General features: G+C 42.8%; 1 protein-coding gene across 5 annotated transcripts; it reads left to right on the top strand.

Annotated features, from left to right (window-relative positions):
- Nucleotides 1-637: 637 nt before the first annotated feature.
- ddx3xb (DEAD-box helicase 3 X-linked b) lies at nt 638-19,615 on the top strand. Of its 5 annotated transcripts, XM_010886332.3 has the most exons (18): nt 638-961; nt 2,184-2,235; nt 4,874-4,924; nt 5,493-5,540; nt 6,359-6,683; nt 6,800-6,907; nt 7,065-7,164; nt 7,413-7,548; nt 7,644-7,840; nt 8,244-8,404; nt 9,067-9,211; nt 10,043-10,187; nt 12,670-12,720; nt 14,104-14,285; nt 15,009-15,126; nt 15,377-15,530; nt 16,170-16,306; nt 16,698-19,615. In XM_010886332.3, exons 1-18 carry the CDS (start codon nt 917-919, stop codon nt 16,781-16,783), a joined length of 2,241 nt encoding a protein of 746 aa, XP_010884634.1. In that variant the 5' UTR covers nt 638-916; the 3' UTR covers nt 16,784-19,615. The 5 variants fall into 5 exon arrangements, with proteins under 5 accessions (XP_010884634.1, XP_010884636.1, XP_010884635.1 ...); XM_010886334.3 differs by lacking the exon at nt 12,670-12,720; XM_010886333.3 differs by lacking the exon at nt 5,493-5,540.
- Nucleotides 19,616-20,257: the final 642 nt, after the last annotated feature.

Here is a 20,257-nt window from a genome sequence, read left to right on the forward strand (position 1 = left end):
GGCCACCTAGCACTCTGGGGGCCCTAAGTGTCAGTTTGTTGCTTATGTTTTGAGCAGGACCTGGTTCCACAACATCGCTCAGAAGCTACCCACTGGATCATCTCTTCAGAGCATTTGGTCAGTCTGCAACATCTCCAATATCCTTAAATAGGTGAAAAGCAAAAACTGGCCATAGATTTGTTTGAAGCTATACTGTCATTCTCTGGATAGGCACTGCTTTTTCTGGCTTATTGACACTTGCAACAGGAATGTCAAAGACACTTAGGTATGGTTTGACATAATCAGTACTTGACAGCGACCAACCATTCCTAGATCAATACCAAATTATAAAAAGTGATGGAGAACTATTAACTTCACCAGTCAGGTGAGGCCTATTTTATTAAAACTAATGGTGCAGCAGAGTAACCTCCCTGTATCCATGCATCCACCAGAAACATTTACTGAACCATAACGGTTCAATGCCGTCATGTTTTTGAACAACTGAATATGAAATAGTCAAGTGAGTTACGATCAAATTTCCCAGACCAAAAATTTGTGAAAGGGGTTGATATAATGTCGCGATATGAGCAACCAATTCCCTCCTTCTGTCTGCAGTTGTCTCGACCAATAAAATCTTCCGTTTGCATGCATACTTCCATTACACCACCACGACACAGACCAAGTGGTGTGGGTTTAAAGGCTTCAGTCGACATTAGACAGCCGAAACAGCTAACTAGTTTAAAATAATAACACGAATTTAGTGAAAAAATTATTCACGGTAACAGAATATATGAACTGTATCCTAATAATTCACTCATTCTGAAATTGACAAAATAAGAAAACAAGCCGAGCGGAAAGTAGCTAAGAGACGTCTACAAACCGGCAAACAAAGAGATCCCTTCTCGACGACAAAATTTTTCCTCAATATTCTTTAGTTATGAGTCATGTGGCCGTCGAGAATGTACACGGTCTAGAACAGCAGGTGAGTTTTCTTGTTTTTGTGTGTGTGTTTGTAGCAGTAACATGTATAAATGTAACAAAACAGTCTGGAATTGTGCGGTCGTGGACAGCAAGAATGCTGGTTAGCTTTTATAGCGAGATGCGGTGTTAGCTAACTGCGTGTGTTCAGGTTAAAATGGAGGCCGACGATGCGATGGGGATAATGGTGATTATGGTGGCAGTGTTTCTCACAATGGTTTTCATACCGAACTCATTTGTCTCTAGTAATCCATCAAACCTAAGATTAAACCATATACACATTGTTAATGACATTCAAAATGTACTTTTTCTTCATTCACTTAACTAAGCTGATACCGGTGACGGTTAGCCTGTTTGCTAGCTTGGCCTCGGCTCTGACGTTAACTAGCTACTCTAGCATGAAAGCTAGCCGGCTACATTTTCTTCTGCGTCACTGTCACGTTGTTTTAATCCCAAATGAACAATTCGTGATGTGCGTTCCTCTAGCCATCTAGTTGTTTACTAGCAACGACTTTATTTTTTGTGGATTTTGTCTATTTGTTGACATGTTTCAAGAACCTCAACGTGTCCCATGTCATTGTCAATTGAACCAATGTTTTTTTTGTCACCTTTATGTAACGTCCTGACAGTATCCAGGAAAACAACCATTAATTGGATAACAAAACATTATTAAAATATCTTTGAGTGTATTTCTAAACGTGTCACTCGTGGAAGACTTAACCTAGTCCTAGTATGCAATATACTTTCCACGTAGTCGGCAGTTGCCTGTTCGACATGTGCTTGGCTTTGAAAAGATGTCGGTTTGGTCGGAAAAACTTATTTTGAAAGTTGACACAGGCAACATGATCCATTTGAGCCATGTTGGTCATACATTTTGGTCACCTGTATTTGGCTTCAAAATCAAGGACTCCAGTAGGGATCGGGCAGTCCCATGGATTTGATGGGCATCGAATAATTAAATCTAACTCTTATTTCTGTTTTAAGTTCAGTGGCTGGGTGATATATACGCTATATGCTAGTTGCCTGTGTGTATGGATGAGAACCACTGGGTATAAGGGTGGTATCTGGAGAGCTCTCCCATCGCTTTAATTTCACCCAGCCCCTGAATTTACGGTTTTGTCACCATTTCATCTTTCAGGATAAAAACCTATATACCTCTTTAAATTTTACACCCAATGCATACCTTTTTACAGTAATATTTAACATGGCTTAATTTTCTCTTTCAGCTTGCTGTCCTAGGCTTGAACAATGCTGATGGACAGGGCGGGGGTACTGGCAGTAAGTCATTTCTGGTCTCTGGCTCTAAATACATCTAGGTTATGGTGAACAGTCTGTAATGATCACTTGATCTGAAGTTACCCTCGCTCATCTCCTTTCACTTTGTCCATTAGGTGGTTCAATGACTATGTAATGACACCACCAGATTGCTTTAATTGGATAATTAGTTGTGACAAAAAAAACCTCAGATAAACCTTCATAGTCAATAGTCAATTCATGTCCCCACAATGACCTTTACTCATGTCTTGGAGGACTATAGAGGCATGCAAATGCAGAAACGCGTTTGCCATTTCCACTATTGCGTTTATGAATTTGTATCACTCAAGTAGTTTGCTTTCTGCTTTGCCTTTATATTGGAACTAATTTCTAAATCGACGCACCTGAAATCCCTGAGAGCCTGGTTCTCAAGGCTTGTACAGTGTTGATGCTACTTTCTAGCGCTGCACTGTTCATTCCATATTTCAGCGTGTAGCCATGCAGCCTGTGACCCACCTACTTCATTTTGCCCATGAGCGTAACCATATTGGCCACATACTATGGCTTAAGTAGCTAGCCATTTTTCTGTGGTCAACTAGTGATGTTTGCAAAAACAGTTACTTCTCGAAAAGCTCCAGAAAGCATTTCAGAATTTTATTTGGAGACAGTTTAGAATGTTTTTTTTTTTTGCGGTGAGTATGACCACTGCAGTATATGGTTAACGCACTCAACTAGACAGCCAAATAAATCGCAGAAGAAGAACTTTGACCAGTACGATTGTCTGCGTACATACTGAACACCTAAATCCCTTTAACAAGCCCATTAAATGTCCCACACTGGACACCTCTGGCCCTTAAGGGACAGATTAGAGAATGGAGCTTTAAAATTTTGGGACTGACTTTCACATTCATCAGTGTACTACTAGGTTCATTTAGGTCTAAGATGCCAGGATTTTTGTTACTCTTTTAATTATTTTAACCAATTCATGCTTCATTTATGAATTAGCATTCCTGAATTTGATTGCCATTTAAGATTTCAGTTCTCATTTATGCTTCCAGGTTTGTTTTATTTGTTCGTTCAGATATTTAGCCAATTCATTTCTGTTGAATTAACCCTATCAATCCCAAGGGTACCCCAGAACGGCAGTCTCCTTGGAAACATTGTTTATGCTGCAGTTTTGGGAGGTGCCATTGGACACATCTGGTTTTCCACTGTGTATCACCGGTTAGCGTTCGTGACGCAGAGTTCAGGTTCTTTTTCAACATCGGTGGATCCCGAAATGCCTGTACCTGGAAATACAACGCAGATGCTAAACAAATTTGTTCTTGGAATAGTTTAAGCCAGTACATGTTGAAAGCTTTATAAAGCAGGGAAACTAGCATAGGAATTCAGTTTTCTATGGAATGTTAGAAAGTGTAAAGTCCCGTGATATCGAGTGTATTCCATCATCTCAAACCACCACCATCATGTGTTTTTCTGCACACGGTGTTTAGGTTTTATGGAGAATGGTGCAATAAACCAAAAAAAATCAGGCATTGGCCGTCCTTTGGGTGAATATATCTCAATGTTGAGAATTGCAGGGATCGAATTGCAGGGAGCCACCAGGCACAGTAATCATAACACTGAAAAACAAGTGTTTGGGCTGCGATTACTTGTTATCGATTATAATCAACGTCAATAACAATGAATTTCATTATCACTTAGTGGGATGCAGATTTTAAATTTTTTTTGAAAGATGGAGACTGTGCTGAGCACCGTAACCTAGTTTACAAATGTCTCCTTGTTATAAAGCTCTGTTTTAGTTTGTGGTCCCAGTAGCTGTGTGTTAGAAAGAGATGTATTCTCGAATTGGATGGATTAATGTTCTGTTAGCTGTAGCACTAATAAACTGGTGTGCTACTTGTGCGCTTGGAGTTGGTTTTCATTTGAACATGTTAACCAAACACTTGCCACGTTACTGATGTAATGGATCATGCCATGAGTGTCATAGAAACTTAGCACCAACTGTGTCCCCTCTTAGACTCAATTGATTTTTTTTCTAGGGATGTTGTCGGTGTACTTCAGGCTATTGTTTGAACTATTGTTTACACTGCCTTTTTATAAGATTCATAGCAATCTCTTACCTCTTATTTTTCCTCGTTATGGTAATTCTGGGGGTGTCACCTTTCCTCGTTATGGTAACACCTTAAAGCTTTCTATTTAAGGGTATTCCAGCATGGACCAACATCCCTTTGCAAGTTCTTTGACGTCTTGTAGAATCTGTGCCATGAAGAACTCCTTGGTACTGGAGTTGTAGGAGATTGTGACTGCAGCTATGAAGTCGAACTTCATTGTGTTATAGACACTATGCCCAGGGATTTTGTACAAACTCCATAAAGTTACGTCTGTCCTGTTGGATGTTTAACGCAATCGTTGGTCAAATATTGTAATGAGAATTACAAACCCTTATCCTGAAAATGGACTGGTTTAACACTTCAGCATGCGTCCAAATAAGATCGCATATCGATCAGAGAAAGTCAGTTGGTTTTGGCTCTGTTCTGGGATTGATAGGGTTAAAAGGATTGAGACATCATGGAATAAGACCCAGACCCCATTAGGCCTGTGTGAAGTGCTTGTCAGTTGTTGCCGTACTGCCCCTGTTCTCACAAGTCTGTCTCTCTAGGGACCTGTTACATTCCACCTCATTTACGGAACAAAGAGGCTTCCAAAAATGGTAAGTGTTGGACCCCCCCCCCCCTCCACCCCATCAACACCACCTCTTTGAGGTATGCCAGTTGGACCCCATAAGATGCTCTGGCCCCCTAGTGGTGAAGAATTCTGTCATTCAGAATAGTAACCCCACCAAAACGTTTCACTGCATTAAGCCTGCTAAACCCAGCAACATGGCCCAACGAAATCTGTCCCTTTAGCTAGCGTTTAATCTTGACACTTGGTTTACTCTGGGCTTGGATGAGGTTAGATGGCGACTGGGATGTGTGGATCCTCACCCGCGGTGATACTGTTGAACTGTTATCTTAGAATCTCCATCTTACATAGCCAGCTGGTGATTTTAATCTCATTTCTAGTTAGACTGCAAGAAGACAGGCAGTGCTTATCCAATGTCCTGGGGTCCATTACATTTCCTGACTGCATCCGGGTTACTGCTTTGACAAGTCATCAGCTCAATTGTCATGCTCTAACTGGCAAACATTCACACTACATGGGCAGCACGTTTTCATCATGACGCCTGTTTTATCATTATCCCCATGACGTTGTGTTCGTTGTTTTTTGTTTTCTTGCAGCAGATGCATTCTCTAGACAGAGCACTTTCTCAATGGCACCAGGAAGCTGTAAGTCCCTTTTCTGACGGCTCTTTGGCTGAGGGAAGCTCTGGCATTTTATTCTAAATTGTACATTTATTTTATTATGCATGTTTTTATTGCCTACTAAAACAATGGTCTCACACAATTCAATTTGAAAGTATGGCCACGATGCATCTGGACAAAGATCGGAGGCTCTCAAATATTATGTTTAAAACCAAATTCCCACGAGTGAAACCCGACACATGAATGGCTTTTTCCTGTATCAAAGGTGTTTGCATCCTCTCATGCTTATGTTTTGTCCAAATAAAATACAGCCTCCATTAACTTTGTCATTCCAACACACTGCTTAATTATAAGTGTTCCATGTCTCGGGTGTGGAATTAAGTAATGGTATGTATGATGACGTTTGCATGGCGAACTTCAACTTGATAACAATGTTTCCTCAATCGGGACACTAGTTTGAGAAAGTATTGAATGTGAGAGAAATCCAAAATGTTTTATAATTTTTATTTTTACTTCAGCTGTTTGAGAGGTGCTTTTTAATTGAACTTCTGGGATACTGATAGTTAAAGTTTAACAGTACACCTTATATTGTAACCTGCACACGTTTTTCCATTTTCAGACTCATCCATGGCGTAACTAATTGTGGGCCTCTGGGATGTGAAAGTCAAAAGATACCGGGGGACTGGTTCCATTTTTAACCCTACAGGCAAAACTGTAACCTTGCTGTAAATGTCCAGATCTCTCTTCCTATAGGATTCATTGACTGTGATTGAGGAAGAACTGCATTTGATCTGTGGGACTCCACCGTGACTTCTATTCTTCCCTTTCTGTTTTTACTCAAGATACTCCTGGCGGTTGGGATGGGGGACGCAACAATGGCTTTGTGCAGAATGGCTACCACGACAACCGCATGAATGGCGGCAACAGGTACAATAGCGGCCCGCCTCGCATGGAGAGAGGCCGGGGTGGCGGAGGTTACCGTGGTGGCAGGGGCGGGTCCTACAACCCTGTCCAGCCCATGCAAAACGCCGGAGGGTTTGGCGGTTATGACAACAAAGATGTCGGTGGCTGGAACACCACTAAAGACGCCTACACCAGCTTTGGCGCGCGTCCTGACAGGGGGAAATCTGCTTTCTTCAACAATGGCACAAATGTTTCCCGTGGAAGGTAAGCATTGCTGCCGAGCTGCCATCCTTTTGTAGACAGCTATTGTCTTCCTGATTCATAAGAGACCATAAGGCTGCCGCGCTAGCATTCCTGACCCCTGTGGTTGTGGTTGTCAGTTACCCGCGTGGAGGGTTTGGGGGCGGTGGAAACAGCCGCTGGGTGGAGGAGCCCAGGGACGATGAGGACTGGTCCAAACCCACTCAGGCCAACGAGCGCCTGGAACAGTGAGTAGTTTTCCTTACTGTCCATACTGATGGATCTAAATAACGGATGGAATTGAAACATGGCGCCATCTCCCATCCAGTGTAGTTATCCTCACAGAAATTGAGAGGAAGCCTTTTCTGCCGCTTTCCTGACATTCCCCCATCTGTTTCTACCTAGGGAGCTGTTCGCTGGAGGTAACACAGGGATTAACTTTGACAATTACGACGACATTCCCGTTGAGGCCACAGGCCAAAACTGCCCACATCACATTGACAGTGTAAGTCTTTTGGTTAAACAACCCCATCGTCAGGCTTAAACGGCCCTTGCTGTCCTCTTGTTCATTGTTACAGTTATTGTTCAGAAGAAACATTTCCTGTAAGAGCTGCCTTTGCCTGAACATTCCAGTTCTGTCTGCCCGCACGCAGAAGGCAGTTATGCTTAATGTCAGTGTCTCTTGAAGCCGAAACATGGTGATTAGTGAAGTGCTGTGCTGCTGTTTCAATTTGACTCTTTCGTTTTCTTCAGTTCCAGGATGTAGAGATGGGGGAGATCATCATGGGTAACATTGCCTTGACCCGCTACACCCGACCGACTCCGGTTCAGAAGTACGCCATTCCAATCATCAAGAACAAGAGAGACCTTATGGCCTGCGCACAGACGGGTCAGAAAATAACTAGAACCACTGAAATACAGTATGTAATGCTGTTGCATTCAAGTACGTTAACATTATATGGCTAATGAACAACTGTCTCTCAGGCTCTGGTAAGACTGCAGCGTTCCTGTTGCCAGTGCTGAGTCAAATCTATACTGAAGGCCCAGGAGAGGCCCTCGCTGCCCAGAAATCTGGAGGGCAGGACAATGGGAAGTACGGTCGTCGTAAGCAGTACCCCCTCTCTCTGGTTCTGGCCCCCACCAGAGAACTGGCCCTGCAGATCTACGAAGAGGCCAGGAAGGTAATCATCCTCGCACCTTTGACTCCACCTGTGTTTACACTCAGACATCTCCAGCCGGGACAGCAGTGCTGAAACGCGCGCACCATTGTGGTGACTGACACCAGACATCCCATCAGCGTCAGGCTAGGTTGTTAGCTGTCTGCAGGGGGCCTCCGTCTCTTTGTCCCGGTGTTTTTGTGTTGACTGCCAGCGAGCGACTGTTGGGATTAGGGAACTGCAGTGTAACACACAATCATTGTTTGGTTTCTGATTCCCTCCCGTGTCTGCCCCCTCCACCCCGTTCCCCTGCCTTCTCTCTCTTTGTACCACACATTCGCTCCCTCCCTCTTCTCTCCCCCTCCTGTCTTCCCACCTCCGGCCCTTTATTCCCCTCGCCCTCGTCTTTCCTCCACCCCTCTCCTAGTTTGCGTACCGGTCTCGTGTACGTCCCTGTGTGGTGTACGGAGGGGCTGACATCGGCCAGCAGATCAGAGACCTGGAGAGAGGCTGCCACCTGCTGGTGGCCACACCCGGACGCCTGGTGGACATGATGGAGAGGGGCAAGATTGGCCTTGACTACTGCAAGTAAGTAAACACCGACGGGATAGGAACTTATTTGGTCTACATTAATATTATAATTAATTGAGTTTCATCTTCCAACTTAGTTAATGTTGCACTAACTTCAAGACTCTCTGAATTATGGGTGCGAATGGTCAGTTTGACTTGAATGTGGTAATTTTCCATTGTGTAGTGTATTAACTTAAGTAGCACCACAAAACTGGTGGGTAACATGCGCGCGTGGAGTTGGTTTAGTCGCGCATGCTAGAATTCACCACGTTATTGATGCCATGGCTCATGCTTGGAGCTCAATGAAACTTTGAGGTGTGTAGTTATTTGAAAATTGCCATAAACACTTGATTGTTTAGCGCAATACTACCAAACATTTGCAAGCCCAGATCAGCAAGTAGGGTAGATGAGTTGTCTGAGGGCCAGGCTGTTTTTAATTCATGTAAAGCCAAATGTTATTGTAACCAAGCAAATGGCATTAGTTGTCACTCATCTAAGTAGAGCTATGTGTTGTATTGCTTAGCCCTGCAACATCTCTCCTGATTCAGCTGATAAAACTATTGATTAGTCAAATCAGCCTACTGGGCAGTAAAGCAAGCTTACACAGCCATATAAGCTTCTGACCATGATTGGAAAAAACACTGTCTCAGCCATTATCTGACCCCCTCTCTGTTTCTTAGCTACTTGGTGCTGGACGAGGCTGACAGGATGTTGGACATGGGTTTCGAGCCCCAGATCCGACGCATCGTGGAGCAGGACACTATGCCCCCTAAAGGAATCCGCCAGACTATGATGTTCAGCGCCACCTTCCCCAAGGAGATCCAGGTACACACACACGTGTGCATACGCACGCACATTCTGTGGCTGAACACACACACACACACACACACAAACCTGTGCTGATGCTCAGCTTGGGCTGCATGATTAATCAGATTGTGATCTAAATTGTGCAGTATTGAATTGTAAACAAGACGCTCATTGCGTGTCAGTAGTTTCCTTGTGTTATGCCAGTTGTGGTGAGGGCTCGTTGTTATTCATAGAAAACAATGCCTGTGTGTTAGTGGTTGTGGTAGAATTGTGTCCCTTAATTGTAAGCAACAAACGCACAGGCGTGGCAGCCGCAGACTACAGGCCACCTGGAAACTGGACTGACGTAACATTTATTTGGCATAAGATAATTTCTATCTCCTTGGTCTTTGTTTCTTGAGCATTTCCAATGTTTTGCTCCAATGCTTGTTGGTTGGCCATTGTTAGAGTTTCAGCTTCAAGGCTTGAGGAAGTTTAACGATTGGAAAAGGTGTGAATGTCATTAAATCCGTATAATACATTGTTTGAGACACAAGCTGTGTCTCGAAATCGTTAGCAAGTTTCAGAATCACAACTTTTTTTATTCAGTTAGCATGTTATGTAGGCTATGATCTCATTAGAAGTGTTTTAAATCACAATTCATAACTGTAATTGCAATACTTCTGATATACTGGGATTCAACGTATCCAGGTCGTGCAGCCCAATGCTCTGCAACACTTTGATTTTCTTTGGAAAGCACTTTGTAAATCATTAGTACAAATTGTATGCTGCCCGCATACGCTGCGTCTTAAACGTTTACAAATGAACGTATGTGCAGCTTGTCAGTGACTCCCATCGTCCCTCTGTCAGATCCTGGCACGTGACTTCCTGGAGGAGTACATCTTCCTGGCAGTGGGGCGTGTGGGATCCACCTCGGAGAACATCACACAGAAGGTGGTGTGGGTGGAGGACGGTGACAAGAGGTCCTTCCTCCTGGACCTGCTCAATGCCACAGGTAACTACCTCCGCTAAACCTGCTACTGGCTCAACCCCGCATTTCTTCCCCACCCATCTTTCTGTGGGCTGCTGTAACTAACTATCAGTGGTAGTGCAGGGTTTCTCAAAGCTTGTCCCAGAGACTGGGTGAGACACACTTAGTTTTTTAATTATTTGGGGTTGGTAAGGGCACTTACATTCTTTGACATTACTTGGAAATGAACTTGCGTGGACAGTGGGTGTCTGAGGACTGGAGTTGAGAAACCCTGTGTTTTTGAATTAGTCCTCCTATTTTATGAAACTGTAGGATTAATAGTTTAAGCTAGATGGAATGTGCAAAGGCAGTATTTCCCTAAATCAGCTGACTTGATCAAAATTAACCAAATTCTGAAGAGAAATATTATTGGTCATTAATTCAATATGCAGAACCGGGTTTCCGTTGGCCACAATTTGACATGCTTTCGCCAATAACCTCAATAAACAGAACTGTATCGGGACAATTTGTCATCCTGCTACACCCAGATTTTAGAAATGACTTCCAATGCAAGGGCAAAAAAGGAATTAAACACATTCATTATAATAGTGGAAATAAGAAGTGTTTGCATTGACATGCCATTATAGTCCATGAAAACATGAGGTAGCGGTTTATTTTAGCAAAATGTTTCATACATTGCTGAAAAATAAAACATTTGACTCTGACAATTATGCACGTATAATACCAATGGGTTTGATAGCACATCAGTGAAAGTCACAAGAAATCTACCTCTGGACAGCCACTATAGCCACTGGCAACTAGACTGTGTGGTGAGTTTGTTTCGTGGGTCTGTCTCCCAAGGTTTGTAATGATTGGAAAGAAAAACGCTAGGCTGTCTCGCGTGTTTGAAATGCTGCCCAAATAGGCTGCTTATTTCTATTGTGGTTATGTTTGCTATAGCCTAGCCTACAAATATGAGTTAGTTATACAACATGTAAAATTGGTAGGGTCTTCCACATGACAAAAAAATGGGAAAAAATGAAATTGTTTATCCTCAAACTCCAACAAAAAAAAGGTATATATGACATTTTCACTGACCTTTAAAGACCTTGACTTTTTGTTCGTCTTTAACTAGGGTTCCAATAATTCTGGAGGGCAAAATGTTGGTTATAATATACTAAACCGGACAATTAGCTGTCTAATTAGCTATTGCAGTTTGCGCATATGAATGAAATCCTAAGGAATGCGATAAATCATTCAACTAGTTAGCCGACTATACAGCTAAATACTGCAACGTTTTCAATTACAAGATTGAGCACGCAACCATTTGAGCTCCACATCTGATGCGCTCGCTTATCAATCACGATAGGGTTGTTATTGTCATCTAAAAGATATTACCAACATTTCACAGCATCAAATATAGAAAACAGCAAATTTGTATCCAGAGTGTATTTGTTACCACAACATCATTATTGCTTTCAAAGAGCAAGGATGTTTCCAACTTCGTATAACCAAACAGAAACGGCCGCTTTGCTGCTAGCTTTTTGAGTAAAATTATAAAAATTAAAGTCAAATGACAACATACCCTTTCTCTGTTTTCATCCACGGGAATACAGTAACACGTTTTTAACTGGTAGATTGATATTTACACAAATATTATTTGTGTAAAGGAAGGCCGTCGATGACTGCTATTGGATCGGAAGGGTTAAAATCAGTTTACGTACAATAGTTATAACGTGGGTGGACAGTTATTTTGCGACACTCTGCACGCAACAGCAGTTTGCTGGTCAAAATATACAATCAGGCTAGAGAGATTTGTATATAGACTACCTGGAATGTGAAAGGGGGATCCCCTGGAAAACCTTTTTTCCCGGTACCTCGGCACATACCTAATGGGTTACATGACCAATGCATATGGATTGTGAGTACATTTTTCGGATGTCTGGTTAATGGAAACCCTGATGCAGACAAGTCAAGTCTTTGATAGGACCACTACTCAGCAGATTCCACTGGCTCCTTAATGGCAGGATAGTTCCTGAATAAAGCTTGCTAGACTTTAGCTATAAACCTTAGAAGATGGGTAACCATTTAGCTGTGACTGTGTATTGATTTCATTAGGCATTCGGTTTCCCTTAATTGCCTAGTTCTTGAAGATGGTCATAAGCTCAGTGGGCAGTTTGTTGAATGCAACTCAGTTTTGGCAGTGTCAGGGTGAGATATGAGGAAGATTTGTAGCTGAATATATTCTTAGAATACGCATGTTGGCCACTAAACTCACCCTACCTGTAGAGCCATGTAAACAGAGTTCAGGAAACTATTATTCACATTAGCACCAAATGTTCCTTGACATGACATTATAATTGAGGTTGTCTTGGAACTCGTTGGTGCCATCTTGGTGGCCATTGACCTAGTACATCTCAAACTGTTTGCTGAACTCTATGTATGTTGGCTAGCCTCCCCCTGTCATGTCACTTATGAACTGTTGAAACTGCATTAAGTTTATCGCCGGGTTTGGTTTTATCCAAAGTCATTCCAAGCGAGGTTCAGGACAATGCAGGTGAAAACATAGAGAAACCTGGTAAGTAGGAATTTCTTATTACTAAAGTGGATGTAGAAGCTTGTCTCATTTCATTTTTCAGTTCCTTTTTTTATTTATTGCTTGGCCTATATTGGTTACCCATATTAGTCACCCATATGTGTCCAGACAGAAGGTTCCTTTGGTTCTGAACAGCCATCTTGTGTTGTTGTCATTGTGATGTCACCCATTGTTTGTTGTTTTGAAGAGGATTCTCTCTCGTGTGGGGATTGATTCTGGAATCACTGACTGTTTATTTGATGTGCTCAAACCCTGCCTAGTTAACTCCTGCTACTGCATATCTATGCATTCTTTCTTATGCTTTTGTTATGCTCCTTTTGATCTGATGGCCATGGCAGCTTGCAAAACGTACAATGCAGGTAGAAAAATAAATGACCCCAAACACTTTTCTACCCGAATCTTGCATATTATAACTACGCTCAGGGCTTGACATAAACGTCTTCAGCCACACGTCCTTTAGACAAGTAGGACAGTTTTTGTTTTTTAAACTTTTTAAGGGTCTCTTAATATTATCAAGGAGGTCTTGCAGCATTGGACCAAGACTGTTATTGGAAATTATTGTATGAGGCAATGAAACTCTTGAGGTCCAAACACATTAGCTTAACTAAATATTATGTTGTTGCTAGATACTGGTGTGGCTGCTTGGGTCTTTGGGCCTGCAGGTTATTAAAGGTCTGCTTGTACGTGAATGCAAAAAGCTAGAATAACTTCCTGGTTTATTATTCTGCAATGATGTGCTCAGAATAGATTGGGAACCCTGGTGTGCAACCCATGGCACCCAGAGGTCACACGTTATGTTGTGATTACTTTAGACTTTTGTTTTTAAACTAAATCTATTTTCTGCTTGTCAGAGTAAAAAAATATATATATCTGGTCTCGGGCAGACGAGCGTTAATGTCAAGCCCTTTCCCTGAATTGATTTGAATGTGCTGTAACCTTTTGAAGAAGCCCTCTGGTCATCATGAGTCACTGTAGACCAACAACACTTTAGATATGCAGCTTTTCTTTGCCAGAGCCTCCATCTCTTAGCAACAGTGGATGTTTCCTCCCACCTACCAACCCCCTTGTGATTAACACACTCCCTCCATCCCTCCCTCGACCTCTTACAGAGCTACAATCACAGGCGGTAGTGTATTCTTGTTGTTTCCTCTTGTTTCCTAACCTGGGCTTTGTTCAGAAGGGTACAGAACAAGCTCTGAACGTTTCACATAGAAATGTCTTGAATGGACTTGACATGGTCTATGATCCACTCTTGGTGGAGGACTAGGTTTTGCACCATTTCTATTGTAGTATTTCCCATGGCTGCCCTATAAAATGCTGGTCTAGGTGAATCGGTGACTGACCTGCCCTCATCCTCCTCTCTAGGTAAAGACTCCCTGACGCTGGTGTTTGTGGAGACCAAGAAGGGTGCAGATGCCCTGGAGGACTTCCTGTACCGCGAGGGCTACGCCTGCACCAGCATCCACGGGGACCGCTCCCAGAGGGATAGGGAGGAGGCACTGCACCAGTTCCGCTCGGGACGCTGCCCCATCCTCGTCGCCACAGCCGTGAGTAGCATACAGGCATTGTGTCTGGTTTACGTCATAACTTTTCGTGCAGATAAGTAATGCGACACGTAGTCCCAAACTGGTTGATGATGAACGGATATGTTTGTTCATACATTTTCTTTTCTTTTTAAAGAACCATCCATTCATTTGGCATAATGGAAGCACTTTGCCAAATTTAGCATATATTATATACCTCTGTTACAGTGAGGCTCTAGAATGACCCAGCAGTAAAGTCACTGCCTCTTAAGTTCGCTACGTCAGGGTTTGAATACAGCTCGTAGATGAATCCCCGGGTCTGGTTCAGGGTGGTGCACTTGGGCAGCACTGTTTGTGAGGGCTTAGAAATCAAGTATTGCCTTGCCTTGTCACGCTCTAGCAAGTGGCTTGGGTGCTTGTGAGGTCAGTGAAGGTAGAGGGGCTGTAGACTTTCTGGTTAAATGAGCAGGTGAACAGAAGCAAAGTGTATCTGATGCTGTTCTGGAAGACATCTTGACAGTAACTGTTCATAGTCTGCTGGGAGTTGCGGTTTTAAAGCAGGGCCTTATTCACAATAATTGGGGAGAAAAATATGGATATTACAAAATTGGGGTGAAAATGTAAGGAGGCTATACTATCTTTTAGCCTGGTGCTTTTTTTGGAATATTTTGTATGATAAGGGGGTTGCTAAATGGAGCTGTTCAAACAAGATGGAGAATAATGTTGTCTTCTGCTCTCTTGTACCAGGTGGCTGCACGTGGCCTGGACATCTCTAATGTAAAGCACGTCATCAACTTTGACCTGCCCAGTGACATAGAGGAGTATGTCCACCGTATTGGTCGTACTGGACGCGTAGGCAACCTGGGTAAGCCAATCGACCACATCCAATCCTCAACATAGCCTGACGAGAACAACGGCACGTTTTCTGAATCTCCGTGCCTGACTTAATTGATCTGTGAAAGTGGGCAACCTGTTCCCTCGTGGGCTGTGCATGGTAGCGCAACGGTGCGCATCGCTAAACACAACCATAGGAATTTTGTAACTAGGTGTGATTTGAGTGATTTCCTTGTTTGGATAGGAACTCCTCTCTAACAGTGATTCCTCCCTACACCCAGGCCTGGCGACGTCGTTCTTCAACGATAAGAACGGCAACATCACCAAGGACCTTCTGGACATCCTGGTGGAGGCTAAACAGGAAGTGCCCTCCTGGTTGGAGAGCCTGGCTTATGAGCACCAGCACAAGAGCAACACCCGCGGGCGCTCTAAGAGGTACGTGTGGTAGCCGTGAGGGAAAGGTCGTAGTGGGGTGTCACCTTTTTTTTTTTGGCTGCATGTCAAAGTACTTTCGAAGCTCAGTTCAGGTGACCTTGTTTTCAGTCATGTTCATTAACAAATGCAACAGCCTTTAAGGGTGTGGTTAGGGGTGGGAGGTTTTTTGGGTGTGTTTTTAGAAACATGGCAGTTGTGTACTGAGATTCAGGTAACTAGGATAGTGTTGCAATGGACAGCTTCTCCCCTTCTGACTGACTCAACAAACTTTCTCTAAAATGAATAGGTCATTTTTATCTCATTAAATAAATGCAGCCTCTGACAGGCTGTCCTTTCGTGCTCCACAGAAGGAGACTGCCAAAACGTTTTTTGACAAATTTTATAAATGCATTTCTAATTTGCACTGGTCATTTTCATCAGTACACTCCAGTGCCAGATATTCTGCTTTAAATCAGAAGTGGTGGCCTAATCTAGCATCGCTAATGTGCGTTCTGCAGGTTCGTTAGTGTTCCTTTGCAATAGTGCCTCCAGTGCACAGTTCATTTTTCTTTGGTAACACACTCATGGAAAGTATGAGGGAGACATCAGCTGATGGAAGTTACAATCATTCTGAGACACTCACTCTCCCTCTGTGTTTAGGTTCAGCTCTGGTGGCTTTGGTGCCAGGGACTACCGTCAGACCAGCGGTGGCAGCAGCAGCACTGGAGGGTTCGGGGGTCGTGGTGGACGCCAGCCCAGTGGGCACGGAGGAAACCGTGGGTTCGGCGGTGGCGGTGGTAAGTACTGGTTCTAAACCTCACGGTGGAGAAACATTTGGCAACAGATATTAACGTTGGTGTCACAATCGGAACCATTCTCCAACACAGTCCCTGTTAGGTCTTCATGGATATATCCCATTATCGGAGATCCAGTCCGTTATCACACTGGGCCGGATTAAGCAATATGTGGTAGACTGTCGGATTCCTAGTCTGGTCCAGAATGGTGGACACGGGTTCTGGATCGGTGTCATAATGTCAAATACCGACTGTGTCTGAAATTATTTTATAAGAAAAATGGATCTTGTGGAAGTCGGATAGGAATTTCCCAGATACAGTTTGGCCCGGCCAAATGAAGAACTCTGGTCCCCGTTGTCCTGAACACTGTCCTGATCTAATTTCTCTGCCACAGGTGGCTTCGGAGGCAACTTCTACAGTAGCGACGGCTATGGAGGAAGCTACACCCACCAAGGGGGAGTGGACTGGTGGGGCAACTAAACATTCCTCTAAACCATATCCCCCTCTACCTACACCTCCACCCTCCCTTCCCCACCCCCACCCCATCGCAGTGGGCCGCGCCACGCCAAACTCACTGATAAGGAAACCACATGTGTAACCTAAGCCAGACTATATAAACCCCCGTGTAGCTTCCAGACAGACTCTGCAGTACATTACCAGTTGTGATTCTCTGACCGCTTTCCCCCCCCCACCCCAAAAAATGGAGCTAAGGGAGAGAGAGACGGGGGGGCTGAAAGAGCTGGAGCCCACTGAGCGTTACCTAGCGATGCCAGGCTCCGGAATCATCGTGTGGTCACCCGTGACGACAATAGCATATGACTTCTAGTTCTTTTTCTTCACTACAGCTGCTTTTTTTTTCTTTGTAACAAAAACTGAGGATCATTTGTTTGTTAATGTACTGTGCCTTTAACAATTAGATCGTTTTCTCTATTATATTATTTTAAACGTCATAGCTGGCTGAAATATGGCCGAAAAGAAGTAAATTGTTTTTTTTGTTTGTTTCTTTTGGGTTTAAACGTGTTTTTTGTTATTTTATTCGGAAGGCAAACAAAATAAGCTTGAACTAAATATCAAACCTTGGCAAACACCGAGATGACATGACTTTTGAGTGAGTCATTCGTCCATTTGAGCTTCAAATTTGTCACAGGGTAATCTGATGGCTCAAACCAGCTCCAACTGCATGTTTCAGCCATCTTAGGAGAATTCCATTATAGGTTTTCAAACCCTTATGTGACAAAAGTGCACTTCAAGGGGAAAAAAGAAGAGTTCAAAATATGTTTCGCTCACTCTATCCTGGAGAGGAATATGGTAGTCTTCACTAAACGAGCCATTCCAGTTCTACGATCTTAATATTTTAAAATTGAATATTTAAATGTAAATACAAGGTATTTGAGCAACTCTGCTCGAATGCCAATTCCCCACTTGATTGCTATTGAACCGGCAAGTGAAGCAAACTTTCTTAGCTGCCTGGTGGGTGAAATTGTTTTTGAGTTAGCTTTTTTACTTGAAAACATTTTGGAGGAATGCAATTGAAATATCCTTCCGACAGAATGTTTCTTAAAATTGTCAACAATTCTAAAACGGCGCTTGCCATATTGAAAGTGAAGTTCGAATGGTTGCCATAGGACCACACAGTAACCTGGGTGGCTTTGCTTTTTGCCAAGGCCATCCCGGGACGAATTACGCATGCAAGTGTTGTTGTTTTTTGGTCAAGGAGTTTTAAAAAAACAAAATGCAAAAGGAAATTCTGCAGCAGGCTTTTACTTCATTACAAAATGTTGTTCTCTTACACCTTTATTTCGTTATCTCTTTTTCAAGCTGCGTTAGAATCCGAAGAACATTCTCGGGTTTACTGTAAACAACTGTACAAGCTCTTCCCCCTCAGTGTGTCAGGGTAAGGAGGTCATAGGTCAGAATCTAAGGGTGTGTATTCAGCAGTGGGTTGGTAATGTACAAGCGAGCAAACCGAACTGTGCATTGCGCACCAATGTAGCAAAGGATGATGGGAAGTGCAGTTTATTTCTCAGTGCACCACCATATTAAGAGGCAATAAGGTTTTCCTGTGTATGCTGGCTGGTGAATCTAGCCCACGCGACCCGGCCAAAGACGGGGGTGTTTTATCTATCCTTTATTACTGACAAAGAACCAATGCAGCTATTTGTCCCTTTGTGGAGTAGGGCTGGATGTATAATGTAAAATCACTGGCCAATTTACTACTATAGCTGGCATGCAGGCTTCTTCCTTATTTAGGAAGGAAGCCCAACGTTGGCAAGAAAATGGCATTTAACTTAAGTGCAATACATAAATATTCTCAAAGTGTGTCGTGCCTTGACATTTTGAATAAATAACATTGACATGATGGTGGTTATGAAGCAGATGCACTGACAGTATTGTGATAACTTAAAGATTGAATGGTGCTACCTAAGTTAGGTCTAGGCCCCTTTCTGATGTTACTTAATGACCATCAAGTTTTACAAAAACGTATTTTATTGCACATCTAGAGTTTTATATAAATGTCTTCTTGAGTGCGTGTCCTTTAAGCTTCCGAATTTTGTGTGAGGAGATTGTGAGAAACGCAGCTTGTTTACGAAAGGGGAAGGTTTATCACTATTTAAAACCAGGATTTATTTGGGACCAGGGGTTAGTACAGTAGCATTCTGGGAATTTAGCTATTTGCACACAGATTACTAGATTCTACTTTTGCTGCTAGTTTGTGTAATTTATTAAGCATTTTTGAGAAATATTTATTTTTATAAGCCTAAAAAGTGGTAGTTTAAGAAACTTGACCAAAAGACAGTATAAAAACACTGGCACTTGAATGTTGAATGTCACCGGTATGCGTGGGAATTTATATTTTTCGGGGTAGTGTGAGCTTTTTAATGTCAGTCATATTGGACTCAATATCAAAATCCACACCTGTTCTAGTACTGGCCTCACGGCCGCAACGTCTAATCAACCGTAATCTTAACGTTTAATTGGCGAACAAAATTAGAAACAACCAATGCCAAGGTTTGGATAATAAAAGTGATCAAAATCATTTTCTAAAAAACAATGTACCAGTGCAAAAAAGTGTCCAGATTCTCTCTAATTCAAATTTTCTTTGTTTTTGAGTTTTCCTCCCCCCAGCGAATGTCTGGCACATGGCAATCTTAAGGAAAAAAAACATGTGGTTCTGCTCTGTTGTTGTATTTGCATATTTAAGCCTCTGTGTATGTTCAGTGGAGTGCGTGTGGTGAGTCTGAGAAGGGCAACAAGTCTTAAAGTAACAGTGACTGACTGGGTATATTAGGTTTGGATGAGTGAACAGTTTAAGTGAAAATTATAGATGAAATCTGAAGCTACCAAAGGTGATGGAGAGCTTCGGGCTGACCAGACTACCCTGAACATCACAGTAGCCTGTTAGCATTTGCTTTAATGTATTAGTTTAGAGGCTGTGCACTGCACGAGAAAAAACGTATCTGTGCATTTATTGTATAATTTTACCAAAATTAAAAGTTTGGACTTGCAAATAACCAACTGTCTTGTCCTTTTGTCCTGTATATCATGTGTAGTGCTAGGGTACTCTGCTTTTTAAAATAACATTTACGTATTCAGGACAGAGGCAGTGCTATATTAAAGTTTAAGACCTCAAATGGATCCCCCTGGGCCTGAAGGACTACCTCATCACTGGCCCATTCATGTTCTACACTGAAGGACTACCTACTGAGAGATGATGCAATTCAGAGGATCTGATTCAGTCCACAGACAAGTTAAATCGCTGGTGCAAGGAGAACGTCCTGGAGCAGAATTTCACCCAAGACCAAAGAAACGGGGGATCAACTTCAGTGAACAGAGCATAACAGATGTAAGACTGCTTCAGCACAAGTGAATTTTGTAGCCTATAGTGTCAAGTCCACGTTGTGAAGACTACCATAAAAGGCAAGTTGAATGTCGCCTGTTTTGGTCATTTCTGCC

The sequence above is a fragment of the Esox lucius genome, chromosome 22 (assembly GCF_011004845.1).
Source record: "Esox lucius isolate fEsoLuc1 chromosome 22, fEsoLuc1.pri, whole genome shotgun sequence".
NCBI classification, from domain to species: domain Eukaryota; kingdom Metazoa; phylum Chordata; class Actinopteri; order Esociformes; family Esocidae; genus Esox; species Esox lucius.